The sequence below is a fragment of the Hyla sarda genome, chromosome 11, assembly GCF_029499605.1.
Source record: "Hyla sarda isolate aHylSar1 chromosome 11, aHylSar1.hap1, whole genome shotgun sequence".
NCBI classification, from domain to species: Eukaryota; Metazoa; Chordata; class Amphibia; order Anura; family Hylidae; genus Hyla; species Hyla sarda.
In genome coordinates, this window is record NC_079199.1 from 97,827,649 (window position 1) to 97,852,706 (window position 25,058).

General features: G+C 40.6%; 1 protein-coding gene across 5 annotated transcripts in view; it reads right to left on the minus strand.

Moving 5' to 3' along the window:
• Positions 1 to 25,058, minus strand: part of TMOD4 (tropomodulin 4) — a 56,828-nt gene that overhangs the window by 29,580 nt on the left and 2,190 nt on the right. The window contains exons 1-2 of one of the 5 annotated variants that reach the window (XM_056544965.1): positions 12,417 to 12,574; positions 2,284 to 2,440 (exon numbers count right to left, since the gene is read on the minus strand). In XM_056544965.1, coding sequence (XP_056400940.1) covers positions 2,284 to 2,403 — 120 coding nt within the window. In that variant the 5' untranslated portion in view covers positions 2,404 to 2,440; positions 12,417 to 12,574. Of the gene's footprint in view, positions 1 to 2,283; positions 2,441 to 12,416; positions 12,575 to 14,021; positions 14,225 to 15,916; positions 16,009 to 25,058 lie in introns of those variants that run through there. The other 4 variants (XM_056544962.1, XM_056544964.1, XM_056544961.1 and 1 more) reach the window with 4 other exon arrangements.

The following is a 25,058-nucleotide window of genomic DNA, read 5'->3' on the forward strand; positions in this document are numbered from 1 at the left end:
GGGTACCTCCAGCTGTTGCAAAACTACAACTCCCAGCATGTTGGACTATATAGTAGTATATAGTATAGGTCAGTGTTTCCCAACCAGGGGTGCCTCCAGCTGTTGCAAAACTACAACTCCCAGCATGTTGGATTATATAGTAGTATATAGTATAGGTCAGTGTTTCCCAACCAGGGGTGCCTCCAGCTGTTGCAAAACTACAACTCCCAGCATGTTGGACTATATAGTAGTATATAGTATAGGTCAGTGTTTACCAACCAGGGGTGCCTCCAGCTGTGACAAAACTACAACTCCCAGCATGTTGGACTATATAGTAGTATACGGTATAGGTCAGTGTTTTCCAAAAGGGGTGCCTCCAGCTGTTGCAAAACTACAACTCCCAGCATGCCCGGACAGCCGTTGGCTGTCTGGGCATGCTGGGAGTTGTAGTTTTGCAACAGCTGGAGGCGCTCTGGTTGGGAAACACTGGTATAGTATATGTTGAAACATTCCGGGAGTTGGAGGATTGGTTGGATACATACCGGCCATTGCATTGGCGGAATTTTTTTATATAAAAATACTGTCAGGTTGCCAAAATACCGGCTATGCCAGTAAAATACCAGCCAGGTAGCAACCCTATCAGCGGGGCTCACAATAGATGCCACTATCTCTGCTAATGGTGTCTATTGCGAGCCCTGCTGCGGTACACTGCACGAAGATTAATAAAGCTACATTGAGCACAGGACGTGGTGAGTGCCTCCAATTTTTCATACTTAAAGGGGTATTCCAGGAAAAAAACTTATTTATTTATCAACTGGCTCCAGAAAGTTAAATAGATTTGTAAATTACTTCTATTTAAAACATCTTAATCCTTTCAGTACTTATGAGCTGCTGAAGTTGAGTTGTTCTTTTCTGTATAAGTGCTCTCTGATGGCACGTGTCCCAGGAACCGCCCAGTTTAGAAGCAAATCCCCATAGCAAACCTCTTCTACTCTGTGCAGTTCCCAAGACAGACAGAGATGTCAGCAGAGAGCACTGTTGCCAGACAGAAATAAACAACTCAACTTCAGCAGCTGATAATTATTGAAAGGATTAAGATTTTTTAATAGAAGTAATTTACAAATCTGTTTAACCTTCTGGAGCCTGTTGATATATATAAAAAAAAAAAATAAATCATACCCACGGACACCATGAACAGATAAAGGGATAAGTGCCCGTTACTAATGTTACATATATAGAGCAGTGTGTCAAGCCTTGTAAATATGCGCCGCCCGGAGGTAAGTGGCATAGCTGTAAGCATAGCCAATATCACTTTTATACTTGCTGCGTTCCCTGTGAGAACTTTGCAGCCCTTTTTGGAGCCCCGGAGGACTTCCAAGTTTAAGGACCCCCACCAAGACAAGGATATTACTTAAAGGGGCACTCCGGTGGAAATTATTATTATTTTTTTTTTAAAGATCTGGTGCCAGAAAGTTAAACAGATTTATGTTTTTTTCTTTTTTCTGAATGTCATATTGTAAAATTATTTACAAAATATATAAACAAGCAGTTATATATATAAAAAAAAAAAAAATCGTAATCCTTTCAGTACTTATCAGCAGCTGTATGCTACAGAGGAAATTCTGAAAAGAATTTCCTCTGTAGCATACAGCTGCTAATAAGTACTGGAAGGGTAAAGATTCTTTAATAGAAGTAAGTTACAAATCTGTTTAACTTTCTGGCACCAGTCGATTAAAAAAATAAAATGTTTTCCACTGGAGTACCCCTTTAAAGGGGTACTCCGGTGAAAAACTTTTTTTTATTTTTTTATTTATTTTTTTAATTAACTGGTGCCAGAAAGTTAAACAGATTTGTAAATTACTTCTATTAAAAAAATCTTAATCCTTCCAGTACTTATTGTGTGCTGAATACTAAAGAAAAAAAATATTTTCTTTTTGGAACACAGAGCTCTCTGCTGACATCATGACCACAGTGCTCTCTGCTGACATCTCTGTCCATTTTAAGAACTGTCCAGAGTAGGAGAATATCCCCATAGCAAACCTATGCTGCTCTGGACAGTTCCTAAAATGGACAGAGATGTCAGCAGAGAGCACTGTGCTCGTGATGTCAGCAGAGAGCTCTGTGTTCCAAAAAGAAAAGAATTTCCTCTGTAGTATTCAGCAGCTAATAAGTACTGGAAGGATTAAGATTTTTTTTTACTAGAAGTAATTTACAAATCTGTTTAACTTTCTGGCACCAGTTGATTTAAAAAAAAATAAAATGTTTTCCACCGGAGCACCCCGTTAAGGTTCTAGTGTTCAGCACCTCGGGGTCCATCTCTTGTAGCTCTATGTCCAGCTGGGCCAACTCCTCAGCGGACATCGCCCGCATGATCTCATCTTCGTCTATGTCCCGATACTTCTCCAGCTCCTTCTGGTAAGACATGGTGTTGGCGGAGGTGTTGGTGGCTTTTCAGCCCTTTCTGCAGAAGAAAAAAATATATATAAAGTTTCAGAAATGAGCAACTACAGGAATAACTATAATAGGACAGTGATAAAAGGGATCGCGTGGTTTGGTCGTCAAGTCATCCTTTGGATAGTAGCGTGAACATCAGAATACAGACCCCCCCCCCCCCCCCATTATGGAGGCTAGAGGAGATCCAACACTGGCATCCTGTCCATGGGCCGTGCTTGGTTTGGGTTGTCACCTGGCCGGTATTTTAATATGCAATGGCCGGTATTTATCCAACTACCGGAATGTTGCACCATAACCTATACCAGTGTTTCCCAACCAGAGTGCCTCCAGCTGTTGCAAAACTACAACTCCCAGCATGGGATGGGCATGCTGGGAGTTGTAGTTTTGCAACAGCTGGAGGCACCCCCTGGTTGGGAAACATTGACCTATATTATATACTACTATATAGTCCAACATGCTGGGAGTTGTAGTTTTGCAACAGCTGGAGGCACCCCTGGTTGGGAAACACTGATCTATACTATATACTACTATATAGTCCAGCATGCTGGGAGTTGTAGTTTTGCAACAGCTGGAGGCACCCCCTGGTTGGGAAACACTGACCTATACTATATACTACTATATAGTCCAACATGCTGGGAGTTGTAGTTTTGCAACAGCTGGAGGCACCCCTGGTTGGGAAACACTGACCTATACTATCTACTACTATATAGTCCAACATGCTGGGAGTTGTAGTTTTGCAACAGCTGGAGGCACCCCTGTTGGGAAACACTGACCTATACTATATACTTCTATATAGTCCAACATGCTGGGAGTTGTAGTTTTGCAACAGCTGGAGGCACCCCTGGTTGGGAAACACTGATCTATACTATATACTACTATATAGTCCAACATGCTGGGAGTTGTAGTTTTGCAACAGCTGGAGGCACCCCTGGTTGGGAAACACTGACCTATACTATATACTACTATATAGTCCAACATGCTGGGAGTTGTAGTTTTCGTTTGGGGCAGCTGCTGAGCCACAGGCTGTGTCAGGGCATGCTGGGAGTTGTAGTTAGTAACTAACGGCCAAAAAGTGATCAAAAAGTCACATTAAAACAAAAATGGTCCTGTTAAAAGCTAAAGATCGGGAGCAAAAAAATGCCCCTCATACAGGCCCCGTATAAGGAGAAATAAAAAAGTTATAGGGGTCAGAATAGGACAACATTTCCCTCGCATATGTGTATCCTGTGATGTCACGCATATATAATTAATTATGCAAATTAGCATGGGCATTAATTTTTGCAACAAAGGTGTCAACCCTATGTTTGGTATATCTGACCATATGGGGTATATCCCTTACACACCATTTTGATGACATTACTACATAATGGACTATGGCCTCTCCCACTCCCAGCATGCCCAGAGTGCCGGAAGCTGCCTGGGCATGCTGGGAATTGTAGTTTTCCAACAGCTGGAGGCACCCTGGTTGAGAAACACCGTTCTATGTAGATATCCATGGTTGTGGTCCTTATGTCAGAAACTTTCAATACAGGATATATCAAGGGGGAAGACCTGATCGCTTCCTGGAGCGGATCCCCTTAAAGGGGTACTCCTCCAGCAGAAAACTCTTTTTTATTATCAATCAACTGGTGCCGAACGTTCTACAGATTTGTAAATTACTTCTATTAAAAAAAAAATCTTAATCCTTCCAGTACTTATCAGCTGCTGTATGCTCCACAGGAACTTCTTTTCTTTTTGAATTTCTTTTTTGTCTTGTCCACAGTGCTCTCTGCTGACACCTCTGTCCATTTCAGGAACTGTCCAGAGCAGGAGCAAATCCCTATAGCAAACCTCTCCTACTCTGGACAGTTCCTGACATAGACAGAGGTGTCAGCAGAGAGCACTGTGGTCAGACAGAAAGGAAATTCAAAGATAAAACAACTTCCTCTGTAGTAAACAGCAGCTGATAAGTACTGGAAGGATTAAGATTTTTTTTTTTATAGAAGTAATTTACAAATCTGTATAACTTTCTGGCATCAGATGATTTAAAATAAATTGTTTTCCACCGGAGTACCCCTTTAATAATGAAGCAGCAGGGGGGTATCCATAACCTTGGCTTGGTCCTTCCCGTTGTATCATTTGACTATGGTACAATATATGACTAATGTCTAATAACCTGTATGAAACTATGTGGTCAGGGGAAGTAAAACTCACACAAGCCCACCCTGTCAATGATAAACTACATATGCCCACCAACCTCTTCTGAACCACTATACAATACCATCAGTGCCATGTAAGGGACAAGAAACACTGCCATACAGTGCATAAATAATGCCACCATACAGGTCTTAAATAATACTAAAATACAGTCCATAACATCATACAGAGTATAACTAACATAACTGATGCCACTGTATATTGAAGAATAAATTATACCAACATATAGTGGCATCAATAATACCGCCATACAGTGCATAAATAATGCCACCATATAGTGTATACATAATATCTTCCTACTGTGCACTGCATATAGTGCATAATACTGGTATACACAGCATAACACCATACGAGGAATAACACCACAGAACAGAGTTTCCAAAGCAGGGTGCCTCCAGCTGTGGCAAAACTACAACTCCCAGCATGCCCGGACAGCCAATAGCTGTCCGGGCATGCTGGGAGTTGTAGTTTTCACAACAGCTGGAGGCACCCTGCTTGGGAAAGACTGCCATAGAGTGACTTTTACCGTACAATGCATTACAGTGAATACCACCATACAGTGATTAAACAATCGCTACATATTGTGTATAACACCAGAGAATATCACCATACAGTGATTAAATAATGGCGTCATATAGTGTATAACACCATACAGTGATTAAATGATGGCGTCATATAGTGTATAATGCCATACAGAGAATACCACCATACAGTGATTAAATAATGGCGTCATATAGAGTATAACACTATACAGAGAATACCACCATACAGTGATTAAATAATGGCGTCATATAGTGTATAACACCATACAGAGAATATCACCATACAGTGATTAAATAATGGCGTCATATAGTGTATAACACCATACAGAGAATACCACCATACAGTGATTAAATAATGGCGTCATATAGAGTATAACACTATACAGAGAATACCACCATACAGTGATTAAATAATGGCGTCATATAGTGTATAACACCATACAGAGAATACCACCATACAGTGATTAAATAATGGCGTCATATAGAGTATAACACTATACAGAGAATACCACCATACAGTGATTAAATAATGGCGTCATATAGTGTATAACACCATACAGAGAATACCACCATACAGTGATTAAATAATGGCGTCATATAGAGTATAACACTATACAGAGAATACCACCATACAGTGATTAAATAATGGCGTCATATAGTGTATAATGCCATACAGAGAATACCACCATACAGTGATTAAATAATGGCGTCATATAGAGTATAACACTATACAGAGAATACCACCATACAGTGATTAAATAATGGCGTCATATAGAGTATAACACTATACAGAGAATACCACCATACAGTGATTAAATAATGGCGTCATATAGTGTATAACACCATACAGAGAATACCACCATACAGTGATTAAATAATGGCGTCATATAGAGTATAACACTATACAGAGAATACCACCATACAGGGCTTAAAAAATGGCGTCATACCATACATAGAATACTGTGCAAATGTTCATCAACTTCAATCAAGGAAGGGAAGAAGACGCGGCTGATAATGGATAGTAATAATAATCCAATATACAGAAGTTCATCACACCATATACACACACATATACACACACCATATACACACACATATACACACACCATATACACACACATATACATACACACCATATACACACACATATACACACACCATATACACACACATATACATACACACCATATACACACACCATATACACACACCATATACAGACACCATATACACACACATATACACACACCCACCATATACACACACACACACACACACACACCATATACACACACCATATACACACACCATATACACACATACCATATACATACACATATACACACACCATATACATACACATATACACACACACCATATACACACACCATATACACACACCATATACACACACCATATACATACACACACACACCATATACACACACACACACACCATATACACACACCATATACACACATACCATATACATACACATATACACATACCATATACATACACATATACACACACCATATACATACACATATACACACACCATATACATACACCATATACACACACCATATACATACACCATATACACACACATATACACACACCATATACATACATATATACACACACCATATACACACACATATACACACACCATATACATATACACACACCATATACATACATATACACACACATATACATACACATATACACACACCATATACATACACATATACACACACATATACACACACATATACACACACCATATACACACACCATATACATACACATATACACACACACCATATACACACACCATATACACACACCATATACACACACCATATACACACACCATATACACACACACACCATATACACACACACACCATATACACACACACACACACACCCCATATACACACACCATATACACACACATACCATATACATACACATATACACACACCATATACATACACATATACACACAACATATACATACACCATATACATACACCATATACACACACATATACACACACCATATACATACATATATACACACACCATATACACACACATATACACACACATATACACACACCATATACATATACATATACACACACCATATACATACATACACACCATATACACACACATATACATACACATATACACACACCATATACATACACATATACACACACCATATACACACACACACACACACATACACACACACATATACACACACCATATACACACACACACACACACATACACACACACACATACACACACACACACATATACACACACCATATACACACACACACCATATTCATATACACACACACCTATACACACACCATATACATACACCATATACACACACATATACATACACCATATACATACACATATACACACACACCATATACATACACATATACACACACACACACATATACACACACAATATACATATACACACATAAACACACACATATATACACACCATATACATACATATTTACACACACCATATACACACACACACCATATACATACACACACACACACACCATATACACACACCATCTACATACACATATATACACACCATATACATACACATATACACACACACCATATACACACACACACATATACACACACAATATACATATACACACATATACACACACATATATACACACCATATACATACACATATATACACACCATATACATACATATTTACACACACCATATACACACACACACCATATACATACACACACACACACCATATACACACACCATCTACATACACATATATACACACCATATACATACACATATACACACACACCATATACATACACATATACACACACACACATATACACACACAATATACATATACACACATATACACACACATATATACACACCATATACACACACACCATATACATACACACACACACACCATATACACACACCATCTACATACACATATATACACACCATATACACACACCATCTACATACACATATATACACACCATATACATACACATATACACACACACCATATACATACACATATATACACACACACACACACACATATACACACACACACACACACACACATATACACACACAATATACATATACACACATATACACACACATATATACACACCATATACATACACATATATACACACCATATACATACATATTTACACACACCATATACACACACACCATATACATACACACACACACACACACCATATACACACACCATCTACATACACATATATACACACCATATACATACACATATACACACACCATATACATACACATATATACACACCATATACACACACACACCATATACACACACACCATATACATACACATATACATACACATATACACACACACCATATATACACACACCATATACATACACATATACACACACACACCATATAAACACACATATACACACACACACCATATAAACACACACCATATACACACACATATACACACACCATATACATACACCATATACACACATCATATACATACACCATATACATACATATACATACACAGACACACACCATATACATATATACACACACCATATACATACACATAGACACACAACATATACATACACAGACACACAACATATACATACACAGACACACAACATATACATATACACACACCATTTACATATATATACACACACACCATATACATACACATATACACACACACCATATACACACACACACCATATACATATACACACACCATATACATACACATATACACACACACCATATACATACACACACACACACACACCATATACATACACATATACACACACACCATATACATACACATATACACACACACCATATACACACACACACACCATATACACACACCATATACATATACACACACCATATACATACATATATACACACACACCATATACACACACCATATACATACACATATACACACACATATACACACACCATATACATATACACACACCATATACATACACATATACACACACCATATACACACACATATACATACACATATACACACACACCATATACATACACATATACACACACCATATACACACACATATACACACACCATATACACACACCATATACACACACACACCATATTCATATACACACACACCTATACACACACCATATACATACACATATACATACACCATATACACACACCATATACATACACATATACACACACCATATACATACACATATACACACACCATATACATACACATATACACACACCATATACATACACATATACACACACCATATAAATACACATATACACACACCATATACACACACCATATACATACACATATACACACACACACATATAGACACACAATATACATATACATATACACACATATACACACACATATATACACACCATATACATACATATTTACACACACCATATACACACACACACACACCATATACACACACACCATATACATACACATATATACACCCCATATACACACACATATATACACACCATATACACACACACCATATACATACACATATACATACACATATACACACACCATATACATACACATATACACACACACACCATATAAACACACACCATATACACACACATATACACACACCATATACATACACCATATACACACATCATATACATACACGATATACATACATATACAGACACACACCATATACATACACATAGACACACAACATATACATACACAGACACACAACATATACATACACATATACACACACCATTTACATATATATACACACACACACACACACACCATATACATACACATATACACACACACCATATACACACACACACCATATACACACACACACCATATACATACACATATACACACACACCATATACATACACATATACACACACACCATATACACACACACACACACCATATACACACACCATATACATACATATATACACACACCATATACACACACCATATACACACACATATACACACACATATACACACACCATATACACACACCATATACACACATATACACTTACATATACATACACATATACACACACCATATACACACACACACCATATTCATATACACACACACACCTATACACACACCATATACATACACATATACATACACCATATACACACACCATATACATACACATATACACACACACACCTATACACACACCATATACATACACCATATACACACACATATACATACACCATATACACACACCATATACATACACATATACACACACCATATACATACACATATACACACACCATATACATACACCATATACATACACATATACACACACCATATACATACACATATACACACACCATATACATACATATTTACACACACCATATACACACACACACACACCATATACATACACACACACCATATACACACACACCATATACATACACATATATACACACCATATACATACACATATACACACACATATACACACACACCATATACATACACATATATACACACCATATACATACACATATACACACACACCATATACATACACATATATACACACCATATACACACACACACACACACCATATACACACACACCATATACATACACACACACACACACACCATATACACACACACCATATATACACACACCATATACATACACATATACACACACACACCATATAAACACACACACCATATACACACATCATATACATACACCATATACATACACAGACACACACTATATACATATATACACACACCATATACATACACATAGACACACAACATATACATACACAGACACACAACATATACATACACAGACACACAACATATACATACACAGACACACAACATATACATACACAGACACACAACATATACATACACAGACACACAACATATACATACACATATACACACACCATTTACATATATATACACACACACCATATACATACACATATACACACACACCATATACACACACACACCATATACATATACACACACCATATACATACACATATACACACACACCATATACATACACATACACACACACACCATATACATACACATACACACACACACCATATACATACACATAGACACACACCATATACATACACATAGACACACACCATATATATACACACACCATTTACATATATACACACACACCATATACATACACCTATGCACACACCATATACATACACATATACACACCATATACACACACACACCATATACATACACATATACATACACATATACACACACACACCATATACACACACACACACCATATACACACACACACACCATATACATACACATATACACACACACCATATACATACACATATACACACACCATATACATACATCATATACATACACATATACACACACACACACACCATATACATACACATATACACACACACACCATATACATACACATATATACACACCATATACACACACCATATACATACACAGATACCATATACATACACATATACACACACATATACACACACACCATATACACACACACACCATATACATACACCATATATACACACACACCATATACATACACCATATACACACACACCATATATACACACACCATATACATACACATATACACACACACCATATACGCACACCATATATATACACATATACACACACACCATATACACACACCATATACACACACACACACACCATACACATATACACACACCATATACATATACACACATATACATACACACACATATACATACTGTATATACAAATAAAGGATAGGGACCCCAATGACATAATCATGGCCTCCTCCATGTCAGGCTTTACACCACAACACTCCTAACCACACTCGCATTTTCATGAATTGAGTAAAATTCGATCCCTTGTGACCCGGCGCACAACCTGGAACGGGCCCCCTCTCTCCTATAACAGGTGACAGTGCTGCCTGAACACACCATGTATACACACCTTGGGGGGCACATAGAGGGTCCGCAGTATCAGTTCTAGATCTTCTTCACCCCTAAAATGCTGAGCGTCCCAAGTCTAGACGTTGCTGTCGCTCTCCCGGCTGCCTGCAAAGAGTTAATCAACTCCAAAAAACACACTGACTCAGCTGGGGCCACAGAGCCATAGGAGACGACTATCTAAACTGACAGAAGGGCCGGCCCGGGACTAATACCACAACATGTACCACACCCAGCACACAGCCAGAGAAGTGATACTGTGCATATATACAGAGGACAACCACTGAGCATACAGGATGAGAGAGGTGATACTGTGCATATATACAGAGGACATTCACTGATCATATAGGATGAGAGAGGTGATACTGTGCATCTATACAGAGGACAGTCACTGATCATATAGGATGAGAGGTGATACTGTGCATACATACAGAGGACAACCGCTGAGCATATAGGATGAGAGAGGTGATACTGTGCATACATACAGAGGACATTCACTGATCATATAGGATGAGAGGTGATACTGTGCATATATACAGAGTACAACCACTGATCATATAGGATGAGAGAGGATGAGAGGTGATACTGTGCATACATACAGAGGACATTCACTGAACATATAGGATGAGAGAGGTGATACTGTGCATATATACAGAGGACATTCACTGATCATATAGGATGAGAGAGGTGATACTGTGCATATATACAGAGGACATTCACTGAACATATAGGATGAGAGAGGATGAGAGGTGATACTGTGCATACATACAGAGGACAACCACTGATCATATAGGAGGAGAGAGGTGATACTGTGCATATATACAGAGGACAACCACTGATCATATAGGATGAGAGAGGTGATACTGTGCATATATACAGAGGACAACCACTGATCATATAGGATGAGAGAGGTGATACTGTGCATATATACAGAGGACAGTCACTGAGAACTACACTGAGCATATAGGATGAGAGAGGTGATACTGTGCATATATACAGAGGACAACCACTTAACATATAGGATGAGAGAGGTGATACTGTGCATATATACAGAGGACAGTCACTGATCATATAGGATAAGAGAGGTGATACTGTGCATATATACAGGACAGCCACTGATCATATAGGATGAGAGAGGTGATACTGTGCATATATACAGAGGACAGCCACTGATCATATAGGATAAGAGAGGTGACACTGTGCATATATACAGAGGACAGTCACTGAGAACTACACTGAGCATATAGGATGAGAGAAGTGGTACTGTGCAGTGTCCACACATACAGGATAGCCGCTGAGAATTACACCCAACCAACAGGATAAGAGAAGTGGTACTGTGCACTGTGTAGACTAGTCTTCCTGGTCTAATCCCATAGAAAAGCTTCTGTTGACCAACCGTCTGTGTCTAATAGAAAGGTGTCCGGACACACAGGGATCGCAGCTCGCAGTCTATGGGACGGTGTGGTGGTGGACTGGTCAGAGTACCCATGCCAACCGCTCTCCACTGTCAAAAGCACCTACAATGGGCACATGAGCCTCAGAACTGGAGCAACGTAAGAAGACGATCTGGTCTGGTGAATCACATCATATGGACGGCCGGGTCACTCACCTGGGGGGGTCCACTATGGGAAGAAGACAAGCCAACGGGGGCAGCGTGATGGGCAATGCTGGAACGTCTCAGAGTGACAAGGACAGTAGCGCCTGTCAATCAGTGTAGAGGAGGACGGCACCAGGATCCGGTGCGCCGCGCTCGAGGATCATATAAATCCAATGGTAGAAAGAAGGAATCCCGGCACCAGCAACTTAGATGCAGATAAAGATTTATTTACACGTTTACACGTTACAAGACGCGTTTCGGCAGTGATAGCCTCTCTCAATCGTACGATTGAGAAAGGCTATCACTGCCGAAACGCGTCTTGTAACGTGTAAATAAATCTTTATCTGCATCTAATTCGCTGGTGCCGGGATTCCTTCTTAGCCCCTGTCAATCATACCCCCTCATCCCTCAAGAGGAGCCCGCGAAAACCCCGCCAACATAGCCCATTTATGGGGCAAATTGGGTAAACACTACAATCGTGCATTATATAATCATGTCTAGGCACAGCAGCCGTGTATCTAAGGGTACGTGCACACCACGTTTTTGCTATACAGTTCCCGTATACGGTTTCAAGGCAAAAACCGGAACCGTATAGAAAACCGTATGCATTGACTTAACATTGTAAACCATATGTCAAACGTATCATCCGGTTTAGCCCGTTTTGCGTCTTATACGGTTTTGTCCAGTTTTTTACCCGTACCCAAAACCGTAGACTACCATGTTTTTTTGGTCCGGGTGAAAAACCGTATTAAACCGTATATGTTTTTTATTTATTTTTTTATTTTAACATGGGAGTCAATGGGAACCGTACAGAACCGTATGTGCGTACGGTTCCATCCGGTTTGCGCTATATGGCTTTTTCTTGGAATTTCAATTAAACAAGTGAAACTTTATTCAAAATGGAGTGAAAAGTTAAAAACGTATATTTTTTTTTCTTAAATAACGGATGCAACCGCACATCATTTTTCAAACCGTATCAAAGTTGAAATTTTTACACACGTTTTGATACAGTTTAGTAGACCTGTGCAATTCGTTTCGGAACGAATACTAAACTTAACAAATTTTCCCGTTTTCGGGTGTTCGTTACAATCCGAATGCACGAAAAAAAAAATTGAATATTTCCGAAAAAGAATACGAATATACAGTTAATGAATGCATTCGTTAAGTAACGCATAACGAATAATGCATGTTAACGGATAACGACGAATGCATTCGTTATCAGTAAACCGAATGTAAGGAATGAATTAGATTCTTTTCATTGGGATTACCTGAGGAAAACTTTCCTTCCTACACAGAGAAAACTGCAAAAAAAAGGTGAAAACAACAAGAATCCTAAAGGTAACACCTGTTATTTATTACAAAAGAGGATCAAGCAAGTGAAACTAATGTGCATTTGGTTTAGTAACGAATGCTAAATTTAACGAATTTTACAGCTATAACGAAAGATCCGAATTAACGAATGCATTCGATGTTATTAACGAATGCATCCGAAAACGAAAGAAATGCATCCGAAAACCGAATATGACGAATGCACAGCATTCCGAATAGTCACAGAACCGAAAATTAAAAAAAAAAACGAAAACGAACAAAACGAAATTTTTGCTTCTGCACATGTCTACAGTTTAGTCAGGTTTTGAGGAATCCGTTTTTCATCTAAAACCTGATACGGGAACTGTATGGCAAAAAAAACGTGGTGTGCATGCACCCTAAGGCAGTGTTTCCCAACCAGGGTGCCTCCAGGTGTTGCAAAACTACAACTCCCAGCATGCCCGGACAGCCTTTGGCTGTCCGGGCATGCTGGGAGTTGTAGTTTGGCAACATCTGGAGGCACCCTGGTTGGGAAACACTGATCTAAGGGATGGTTCACATCGTGATTCTGCCCTGAGCTTCAAGTCTACATCAGTAACCTGTGACAAGAAGACGATGGTGTATACTTTTGCCTTCCGGCACGGGCCGCGTTAACTAAAACGGTCTGAATGTAGTCAACTAGTGACTATGGAGGAGATTTATCAAAACCTGTGAAGAGGAAAAGTTAACCAGTTGCCCATAGCAACCAATCAGATCGCTACTTTCATTTTTCAGAGGCCTTTTCAAAAATGAAAGCAGAGAACTGATTGGTTGCTATGGGCAACTGGGCAACTTTTCCTCTTCACATGTTTTGATAAATACTTTATATTAAGGGGGATTAAATAGCATAGCCAGTTACGCTTTTTGAGTAACCTGTGTAAAATGACTCCACTATAGTCGCTAGAGATGAGCGAACTTACAGTAAATTCGATTCGTCACGAACTTCTCGGCTCGGCAGTTGATGACTTTTCCTGGATAAATTAGTTCAGCTTTCCGGTGCTCCGGTGGGCTGGAAAAGGTGGATACAGTCCTAGGAGACTCTTTCCTAGGACTGTATCCACCTTTTCCAGCCCACCGGAGCACCTGAAAGCTGAACTAATTTACAAGTCATCAACTGCCGAGCCGAGAAGTTCGTGACGAATCGAATTTACTGTAAGTTCGCTCATCTCGAATAGTCGCAGTTCAGACCGTTTAGGTACGCCGCCCCTAGACATCATAACCCCTATTAAAAGGATAGGGGATAAGATGTCTGATCGTGGGGGTCCCGCCTCTGGGAACCCCCGCAATCTCTGTTCATTTGTTTAGAACTATGGGTGCTGGCGGTGGGGGTCGTGAAGTAACGACCACACCCCCTCAATTCAAGTCTATGGGAGGGGTCGCCCTGCACCCTCCTGTAGACTTGCATTGAGCGGGCGTGACTTCACGACCCCCACCGGTTGCTCCAAGCGTTCGGGAACAAAATGTTCCGAACAATGGGGCTGCGGAGTACCCCTTTAAGGACCACAGGTTTTTGCACTTTCGTTTTTTCCTCATCCCCTTATAAAAATCAGAAGGCTTTAAATTTTGAACCTACAGACTCATATGAGGGCTAATATTTGCGCCACCAATTGTCCTTTGTAATGACATCAATCATTTTTCCACAAAATTTACAGCGAACCCAGAAAAGAAAATATTTATGGGGGAAAATGGAAAAAAACGCAATTTTGGAAATTTTGGGGGCTTTCTACACAGTACACTTTTCAGTAAAAATGACACCTTATCTTTATTCTGTAGGTCCATACGGTTACAATGATACCCAATATATATAGGTTTTTCTTTATTTTACTACTTAAATATTTTTTTTTTTAACTACATGCACCAAAATTAGTATGTTCAAAATTGTCCTCTTCTGACCCTTACAACTTTTTTTATTTTTCCGTGTATGGGGTAATATGAGGGCTCATTTTTTGTGCCATGATCTGAAGTTTTTATAGGTACCATTTTTATCTTGATCGGACTTTTTCATCACTTTTTATTAATTTTTTTATGGTATAAAAGTGACCAAAAATACGCTATTTTAGACTTTGGAATTTCTTTACGGGCACGCCATTTACCGTGCGGTTTAATGATATATTTTTATAGTTCGGACATTTACGCACTCGGCGATACCACATATGTTTATATTTATTTATTTTTTTATGGGAAAAGGGGAATGATTTAAACTTTTATTAGGGAATGGGTTAAATAAAATTAAATCTTTTTTTTTACACTTTTTTTTTACACTTTTTTTTTTGCAATGTTATAGCCCCCATAGGGCACTATTACATGTAATCTTCTGAGTGCATACACTAATCAATGCTATGCTACAGCATTGCATTGATCAGTGTTATTGGCGGTTGATTGCTCAAGCCTGGATCTCAGGCTTGGAGCAATTAAACGCTGATCGAACAGCGTGGAGCACGGTAAGGCACCTCCTGCTGTCCTCTCAGCTGTTCGGGATGCCGCAATTTCACTGCGGCGGTCCCGAACAGCTCCGCTGAGCTAACCGGCAGTGTATTCTCCCGTTTTAGATGCTGCGATCAACTCTGATCGCGGCGTCTAAAGGGTTAATACAGGACATCAGCCTGATCGGCGATGTCCGGTATTAACCGCAGATCCTGCTTGCTGATAGCAACCGGGACCCCGCAGATATGAAGGACGCTCAGTTCCTAAGCGCTCTTCACATACCCGGAGCTGACCACATGCGTAAATATACGCTCGTGGTCGTTAAGGGGTTAAAAAAATGAAGTTTTCTTTGTTTTATTTGTGTTTAAAAAGGCTGCCACTAGGTGTCTCCCTGCTTGTCCAGAGCACATTTCCTCCCATCTCTTGCACAGATTTTGGACTCCTGCTGGTCTGGCAGAAGTCCAAAAGCAGGAAATGCAGTTTGGAGTGTTGAGGGGGGGGGGGGGTCTGCAGCCTTAGCTAATCATAGCTCATCTCACACTGAACTGCTCTGGGCTGTGTGTAGCAGAGTGAGGGAGGAAGTTCTCCCCTGTATGGCTTCAGATGATGTCACGTCTGCTGGGGAACGCCCCTTCCCAGTCTGTGAATCTGACTGAGACTGAGCAGAAAATACAGAGAAATATCAAGGTAGAAAACTAACAAATAATAAAAAATAAAGGCCGGGGGTGGATTATCATGATGGGGGCAGTGACCTGGGGGGATTATAAAATGTAACAAGATCAGGAGAGGTTCTCTTTAAGTGTGATACTGTCTGCTTGTAAGGGGTCCACCCCTGGAGGTTCCATTAGGAAATGGGTTGCGCCAGAGTGGTTGCTAGTTAGTGCCCATCCTTATGTGCTATGAGAGGCTACTCTATGCCACATCCTACCTACCTGCAAGGCCAGGCCCAGTGCCTGCTGAGCCACAACCATTCATAGAACCCAAGTTAACCTTGGCTACAAGCAAGCATTACATAAATACTGCATAGACACAAGTACAGTCTCCAAGGGTCAGGGGGGCAAGCACAGTCCCAATAAAAGCCCTTTGGAAAGGGGGTACTCCGGTGGAAAACATCTCACTAGTTAAATTGGTACTCCGGTGGGAAACAATATTTTTTTTATCTACCGGTGCCAGAAAGTTAAACAGATTTGTAAGTTACTTTTATTTAAAAATCTTAATCCTTCCAGTACTTATCAGCTGCTGTATGCTCCAGAGGAAGTTGTGTAGTTCTTTTCTGTCTTACACCTCTGTCCATGTCAGGAACGGTCCAGAGTAGGAGCAAATCCCAATAGCAAACCTCTCCTGCTCTGGGCAGTTCCTGACATAGACAGAGGTGGCAGCAGAGAGCACTGTGATCAGACTGGAAAGAACTACACAACTTCCTCTGTAGCATACAGCAGCTGATAAGTACTGGAAGGATTCAGATTTTTAAATAGAAGTCATTTACAAATCTGTTTAACTTTCTGGCACCAGTTGAATTAAAACAAAAGTGGTCTTCCACCGGAGTACCCCTTTAAGGTCTATAGAAAATTGGGGACAGTGCCCTTTAACAGTCAGAACTCAAAGCTAAGTAGAATTACACGCGGCTCACTCCAAGAACACAACCATCCCGGCGCGCCAACCAGGCCAGAGATTATCCTTTTTATCTGCACTGCCGCTTCCATGTAACCCTTTGTGTGCCAGATAAACAGCAGCTGCAGCTGCCCCCTTAGAGGAGACTGAGACAAAGGTGTTGGGAAACTACAAACACCAGCATGCCCGATCAGTCACCCAAAGCCACGATATTGACTGTGCTCAGCTCTCCTATAAATGTCTTAACACTTTTCGGATGAAGGACACATTCGGCCCCTTGCTATGTATTGGGTTGGGGAAATCTAGCACCCATTATAAGTAAACTTTATTTAAATTTGTGTTTCAATTCTTAAAGATCTCTGCTTGCTGTCAGTGAGGAAGCATTCCCATTTACATCACAAGACCTGTACAGACCTAAGGGTCTATTCACACCTCAGAATTTCCGCTTGCAGAATTCTGCCTCAAATTAGGCTTAAATGGGCACTGTCAGATACAAAAACCTTTGATATGTTGTAAAGCATGTATAACCAATAGGTTTTGCAATTGCTTTCATTAGAAAATTTCCAGTATTTCATACTGAAAGCGCCAGTCAAACAACTGCCCCCCTGTCTGCTTGGACACATACTAGTCCTGCTGTGTCCATGAGTCATGGACACACTTCCTTGATTCACAGCTGTGAGTGAAGGGCTCATAGCTGGAGGAAAAATCCTCCCACTGTCATCTTGTGTCCCGCTACTGTCAGTGAGGACAAGCTGGGAGTTGTAGTTTTGCTAATGCTAGGGGAGATGTGAGCAGAGAGCATACTGAGGGAGGGGGCGGAGACCTGCACAGTGAGGCCACGCCCCCTCCCTTTGAAAGGAATTCAGACTAGTGAGCTAAATTAAAAGTGTGATAAAAAAAAAAAATAAAGGTGCTGGATACATAAAAATTAGATGTACATGGTCAGGATTAGGTACTGAGTGATAGATTAAAAAAATGTTTTTTTGTTGGATCTGACGGGTACACTTTAAGGATTCTGCACTCCCACTCACACTTCTGAATTTCCGCTTGCAGAATTCCGCCCTATAGACTTCTATGGGATTCCGCACTCCCATTCACACTTCTGAATTTCACCTTGTGGAATTCCGCCCATGGACTTCTATAGGATTCCGCACTCCCACTCACACTTCTGAATTTCCGCTTGCAGAATTCCGCCCCATAGACTTCTATAGGATTCCGCACTCCCATCCATACTTCTGAATTTCCGCTTGCGCGTGCCGCGCGCTGTTAACCCTTCAGACGCTGCAATCAAAGTTGACCGCTGCGTCTGAAAACGAAAGAAAAAGCTTCCCGGCAGCTCAGTCGGGCTGATCGGGACATCGAGATAAAATTGCGATGTTCCGATCAGCTGGGACGCAGGCGGAGGTCTCCTTACCTCTCTCTGCGGCGTCCGATCGGGGTTTGATTGCTCCAAGCCTGAACTACAGGCTTGAGCAATCGAGCCCCTATCTCGCTGATCCGTGCAGAGCTATGGCTTTACAGGGATCAGCACAAGAGATCAGTGTGTGCAGTGTTATAGCTCCCTATGGGATAACAATGATCAGTATAAGAAATCAGTGTGTGCAGTGTTATAGGTCCCTATGGGATAACAATGATCAGTATAAGAGATCACTGTGTGCAGTGTTATAGGTCCCTATGGGATAACAATGATCAGCACAAGAGATCAGTGTGTGCAGTGTTATAGCTCCCTATGGGATAACAATGATCAGTATAAGAAATCAGTGTGTGCAGTGTTATAGCTCCCTATGGGATAACAATGATCAGTATAAGAAATCAGTGTGTGCAGTGTTATAGGTCCCTATGGGATCTATAACACTGCAAAAAAAAAAGTTAACAAAGGTCATTTAACCCCTTCCCTAATAAAAGTTCGAATCACCCCCCTTTTCCCATAAAAAAAAACCTGTGCACATAAAAATAAACATATGTGGTATCGCCGCGTGCGTAAATGTCCGCGCAAAAAAATTCCAAAGTCCATAATAGCGTATTTTTGGTCACTTTTTAGATAATAAAAATTTTTTATAAAAAGCGATCAAAAAGTCCGATCAATACAAAAATGGTACCGATAAAAACTTCAGAACACGGCACAAAAAATTAGCCCTCATATCGCCCTGTACGCAGAAAAATAAAAAAGTTATAGGGGTCAGAATATGACAATTTTAAACGTATACATTTTTCTGCAGGTAGTTATGATTTTTTTCAGAAGTGCGACAAAATCCAACCTATATAAGTAGGGTATCATTTTAACCGTATGGACCTACAGAATAATGATAAGGTGTAATTTTTACCGAAATATGCACTGCGTAGAAACGGAAGCCCCCAAAAGTTACAAAATTAAATTTTTTCTTAAATTTTGTCGCACAATGATTTTTTTTTCCGTTTTGTCGTGGATTTTTTGGTAAAATGACTGATGTCACTGCAAAGAAGAATTGGTGGCGCAAAAAATAAGCCATAATATGGATTTTTTGGTGCAAAATTGAAAGTGTACGATTTTTAGAAGGTGATGAGGAAAACATGAAAATGAGTCCTTAAGGGGTTAAAAACAAAGCAGCGATCTGATTGGTTGCTATGGGCAACTCAGAAACTTTTCCTCTGGACGAGTTTTGATAAATCTCCCTCTATGAATCACCTTCGGGCTCTGCCTATAGGCAAAATGGGCAGCCACCTAAAGCGCCCTCTTGATGTGGGCGCCGCTCTGTCTATAGCAATAAAGTTAGCCAGCACCCGCCCATCCAACAAAACCTTGTCACCCCAGTAGTAAGGAGATTACAAGAGGAGGAGGTTTGTTACAGTGTGTCACCCCAGTAGTAAGGAGATTACATGAGGAGGAGGTTTCTTACAGTGTGTCACCCCAGTAGTAAGGAGATTACATGAGGAGGAGGTTTGTTACAGTGTGTCACCCCAGTAGTAAGGAGATTACATGAGGAGGAGGTTTGCTACAGTGTGTCACCCCAGTAGTAAGGAGATTACATGAGGATGGAGTTTGTTACAGTGTGTCACCCCAGTAGTAAGGAGATTACATGAGGATTGAGTTTGTTACAGTGTGTCACCCCAGTAGTAAGGAGATTACATGAGGAGGAGGTTTGTTACAGTGTGTCACCCCAGTAGTAAGGAGATTACATGAGGCGGAGGTTTGTTACAGTGTGTCACCCCAGTAGTAAGGAGATTACATGAGGAGGAGGAGGTTTGTTACAGTGTGTCACCCCAGTAGTAAGGGGATTACATGAGGAGGATGTTTGTTACAGTGTGTCACCCCAGTAGTAAGGAGATTACATGAGGAGGAGGTTTGTTACAGTGTGTCACCCCAGTAGTAAGGAGATTACATGAGGAGGAGGTTTGTTACAGTGTGTCACCCCAGTAGTAAGGAGATTACATGTGAAGGAGGTTTGTTACAGTGTGTCACCCCAGTAGTAAGGAGATTACATGAGGAGGAGGTTTGTTACAGTGTATCACCCCAGTAGTAAGGTGATTACATGAGGAGGTGGTTTGTTACAGTGTGTCACCCCAGTAGTAAGGAGATTACATGAGGAGGAGGTTTGTTACAGTGTATCACCACAGTAGTAAGGAGTTTACATGAGGAGGAGGTTTGTTACAGTGTGTCACCCCAGTAGTAAGGAGATTACATGAGGAGGAGGTTTGTTACAGTGTATCACCACAGTAGTAAGGAGTTTACATGTGGAGGAGGTTTGTTACAGTGTGTCACCCCAGTAGTAGGGTGATTATATGAGGAGGAGGTTTGTTACAGTGTGTCAACCCAGTAGTAAGGTGATTACATGAGGAGGGGGTTTGTTACAGTGTGCCACCCCAGTAGTAAGGTGATTACATGAGGAAGGGGTTTGTTACAGTGTGTCACCCCAGTAGTAAGGAGATTACATGAGGAGGAGGTTTGTTACAGTGTGTCACCCCAGTAGTAAGGTGATTACATGAGGAAGGGGTTTGTTACAGTGTGTCACCCCAGTAGTAAGGAGATTACATGAGGAGGAGGTTTGTTACAGTGTGTCACCCCAGTAGTAAGGAGATTACATGAGGAGGGGGTTTGTTACAGTGTGTCACCCCAGTAGTAAGGAGATTACATGAGGAGGGGGTTTGTTACAGTGTGTCACCCCAGTAGTAAGGAGATTACATGAGGAGGGGGTTTGTTACAGTGTGTCACCCCAGTAGTAAGGAGATTACATGAGGAGGAGGTTTGTTACAGTGTGTCACCCCAGTAGTAAGGTGATTACATGAGGAGGGGGGTTTGTTACAGTGTGCCACCCCAGTAGTAAGGTGGGGTGTGTTTAAAGGGTGGAGCCAATGGGCAACAACATTTGCTTTGGCCTAGGGTGGCAAAAATCTTTGCACCAGGACAGGTCACCGTATCCCCAGCCCCATCACTCATGTGAAGACTTCTCACCACTTTGGAGAGCTGTAGGGAGCATCATGGACAGCAATGAGAACCCCCGAATAGATAAATGGGGCCCAGCAGTACCCATCGGGGGCGGAAGACATCACCTGACCTAATCCAGCACAGTTCAAGTCATAGACGAGTAAAGAGAATTACATGAAACCAAGGACACAAGACAATATGGAGTAACACTGCCCAATTGGTTCCCAGAAAGAAACATAATCCAGCTTTCACAGACTCCTGAAAATCTACCCAGCTACACAAGACACATCTCGCTCACACACTCAGTATCTTAGTAGAGTTGTGTGATCAAGGAAGCTAGACTTCTTGGTGACACCCAACATGGTCAGCTCCCATAATTGTGGCGGTCACCCAGTGATGGTCGACCACCAATGGAATTCTGGGAAAAAGCCAGGAGCTCGTGATGTCATAGCCCCGCCCCCTCATGACATCACACCCCGCCCCCTCAATGCAAGTCTATGGGAGGGGGTATGACGGCTGTCTCGCCCCCTCCCATAGACTTGCATTGAGGGGGGGTGGAGGGGGCTGTGACGCGACGAGCTCCCGGCGCCGGCTCCAACGCTCGGAACAGTTTGTTCCAAATGCTGAGAAGTGGAGTACTCCTTTAAAGGGGTTTTCCATGAAAAAAAATTAAAAAAAAATTCACATCAACTGACTCCAGAAAGTTGAACAGATTTGTAAATTGCTTCTATTAATAAATTGTAATCCTTCCGGCACTTATCAGTTGCTGAAGTTGAGTTGTTCTTTTCTGTCTGACAACAGTGCTCTCTGCTGACATCTGTCTGTCTGTCTCAGGAACTGTCCAGAGTAGCAGCAAATCCCCATAGCAAACCTCTCCTGCTCTAGACAGTTTCTGAGACAGACAGAGGTGTCAGCAGAGAGCACTATGGTCAGACAGAAAAGAGCAACTCAACTTCAGCAGCTGATAAGTACTGCAAGGATTAAGATTTTCTTTAATAGAAGTCATTTATAAACCTGTCTAACTTTTTGGAGCCAATGTTTTTTCATGGAATACCCCTTTAATTTCTATTATAAGATCTGTAAAATTCACCCCCAAAAAAGAGAAAAAATAGTGCTCAAGTGATAAACCCAACACCACGAGAAAAAATAAACAACCTTGACCAGAATAAGTAAGGTTAACTGGCCATAGGCGATACTATACCAGCCCGCCCCTAATTATTAGATAACAACTCCTACCAATAAGATAGCTCCCAACGTGTTTCTGA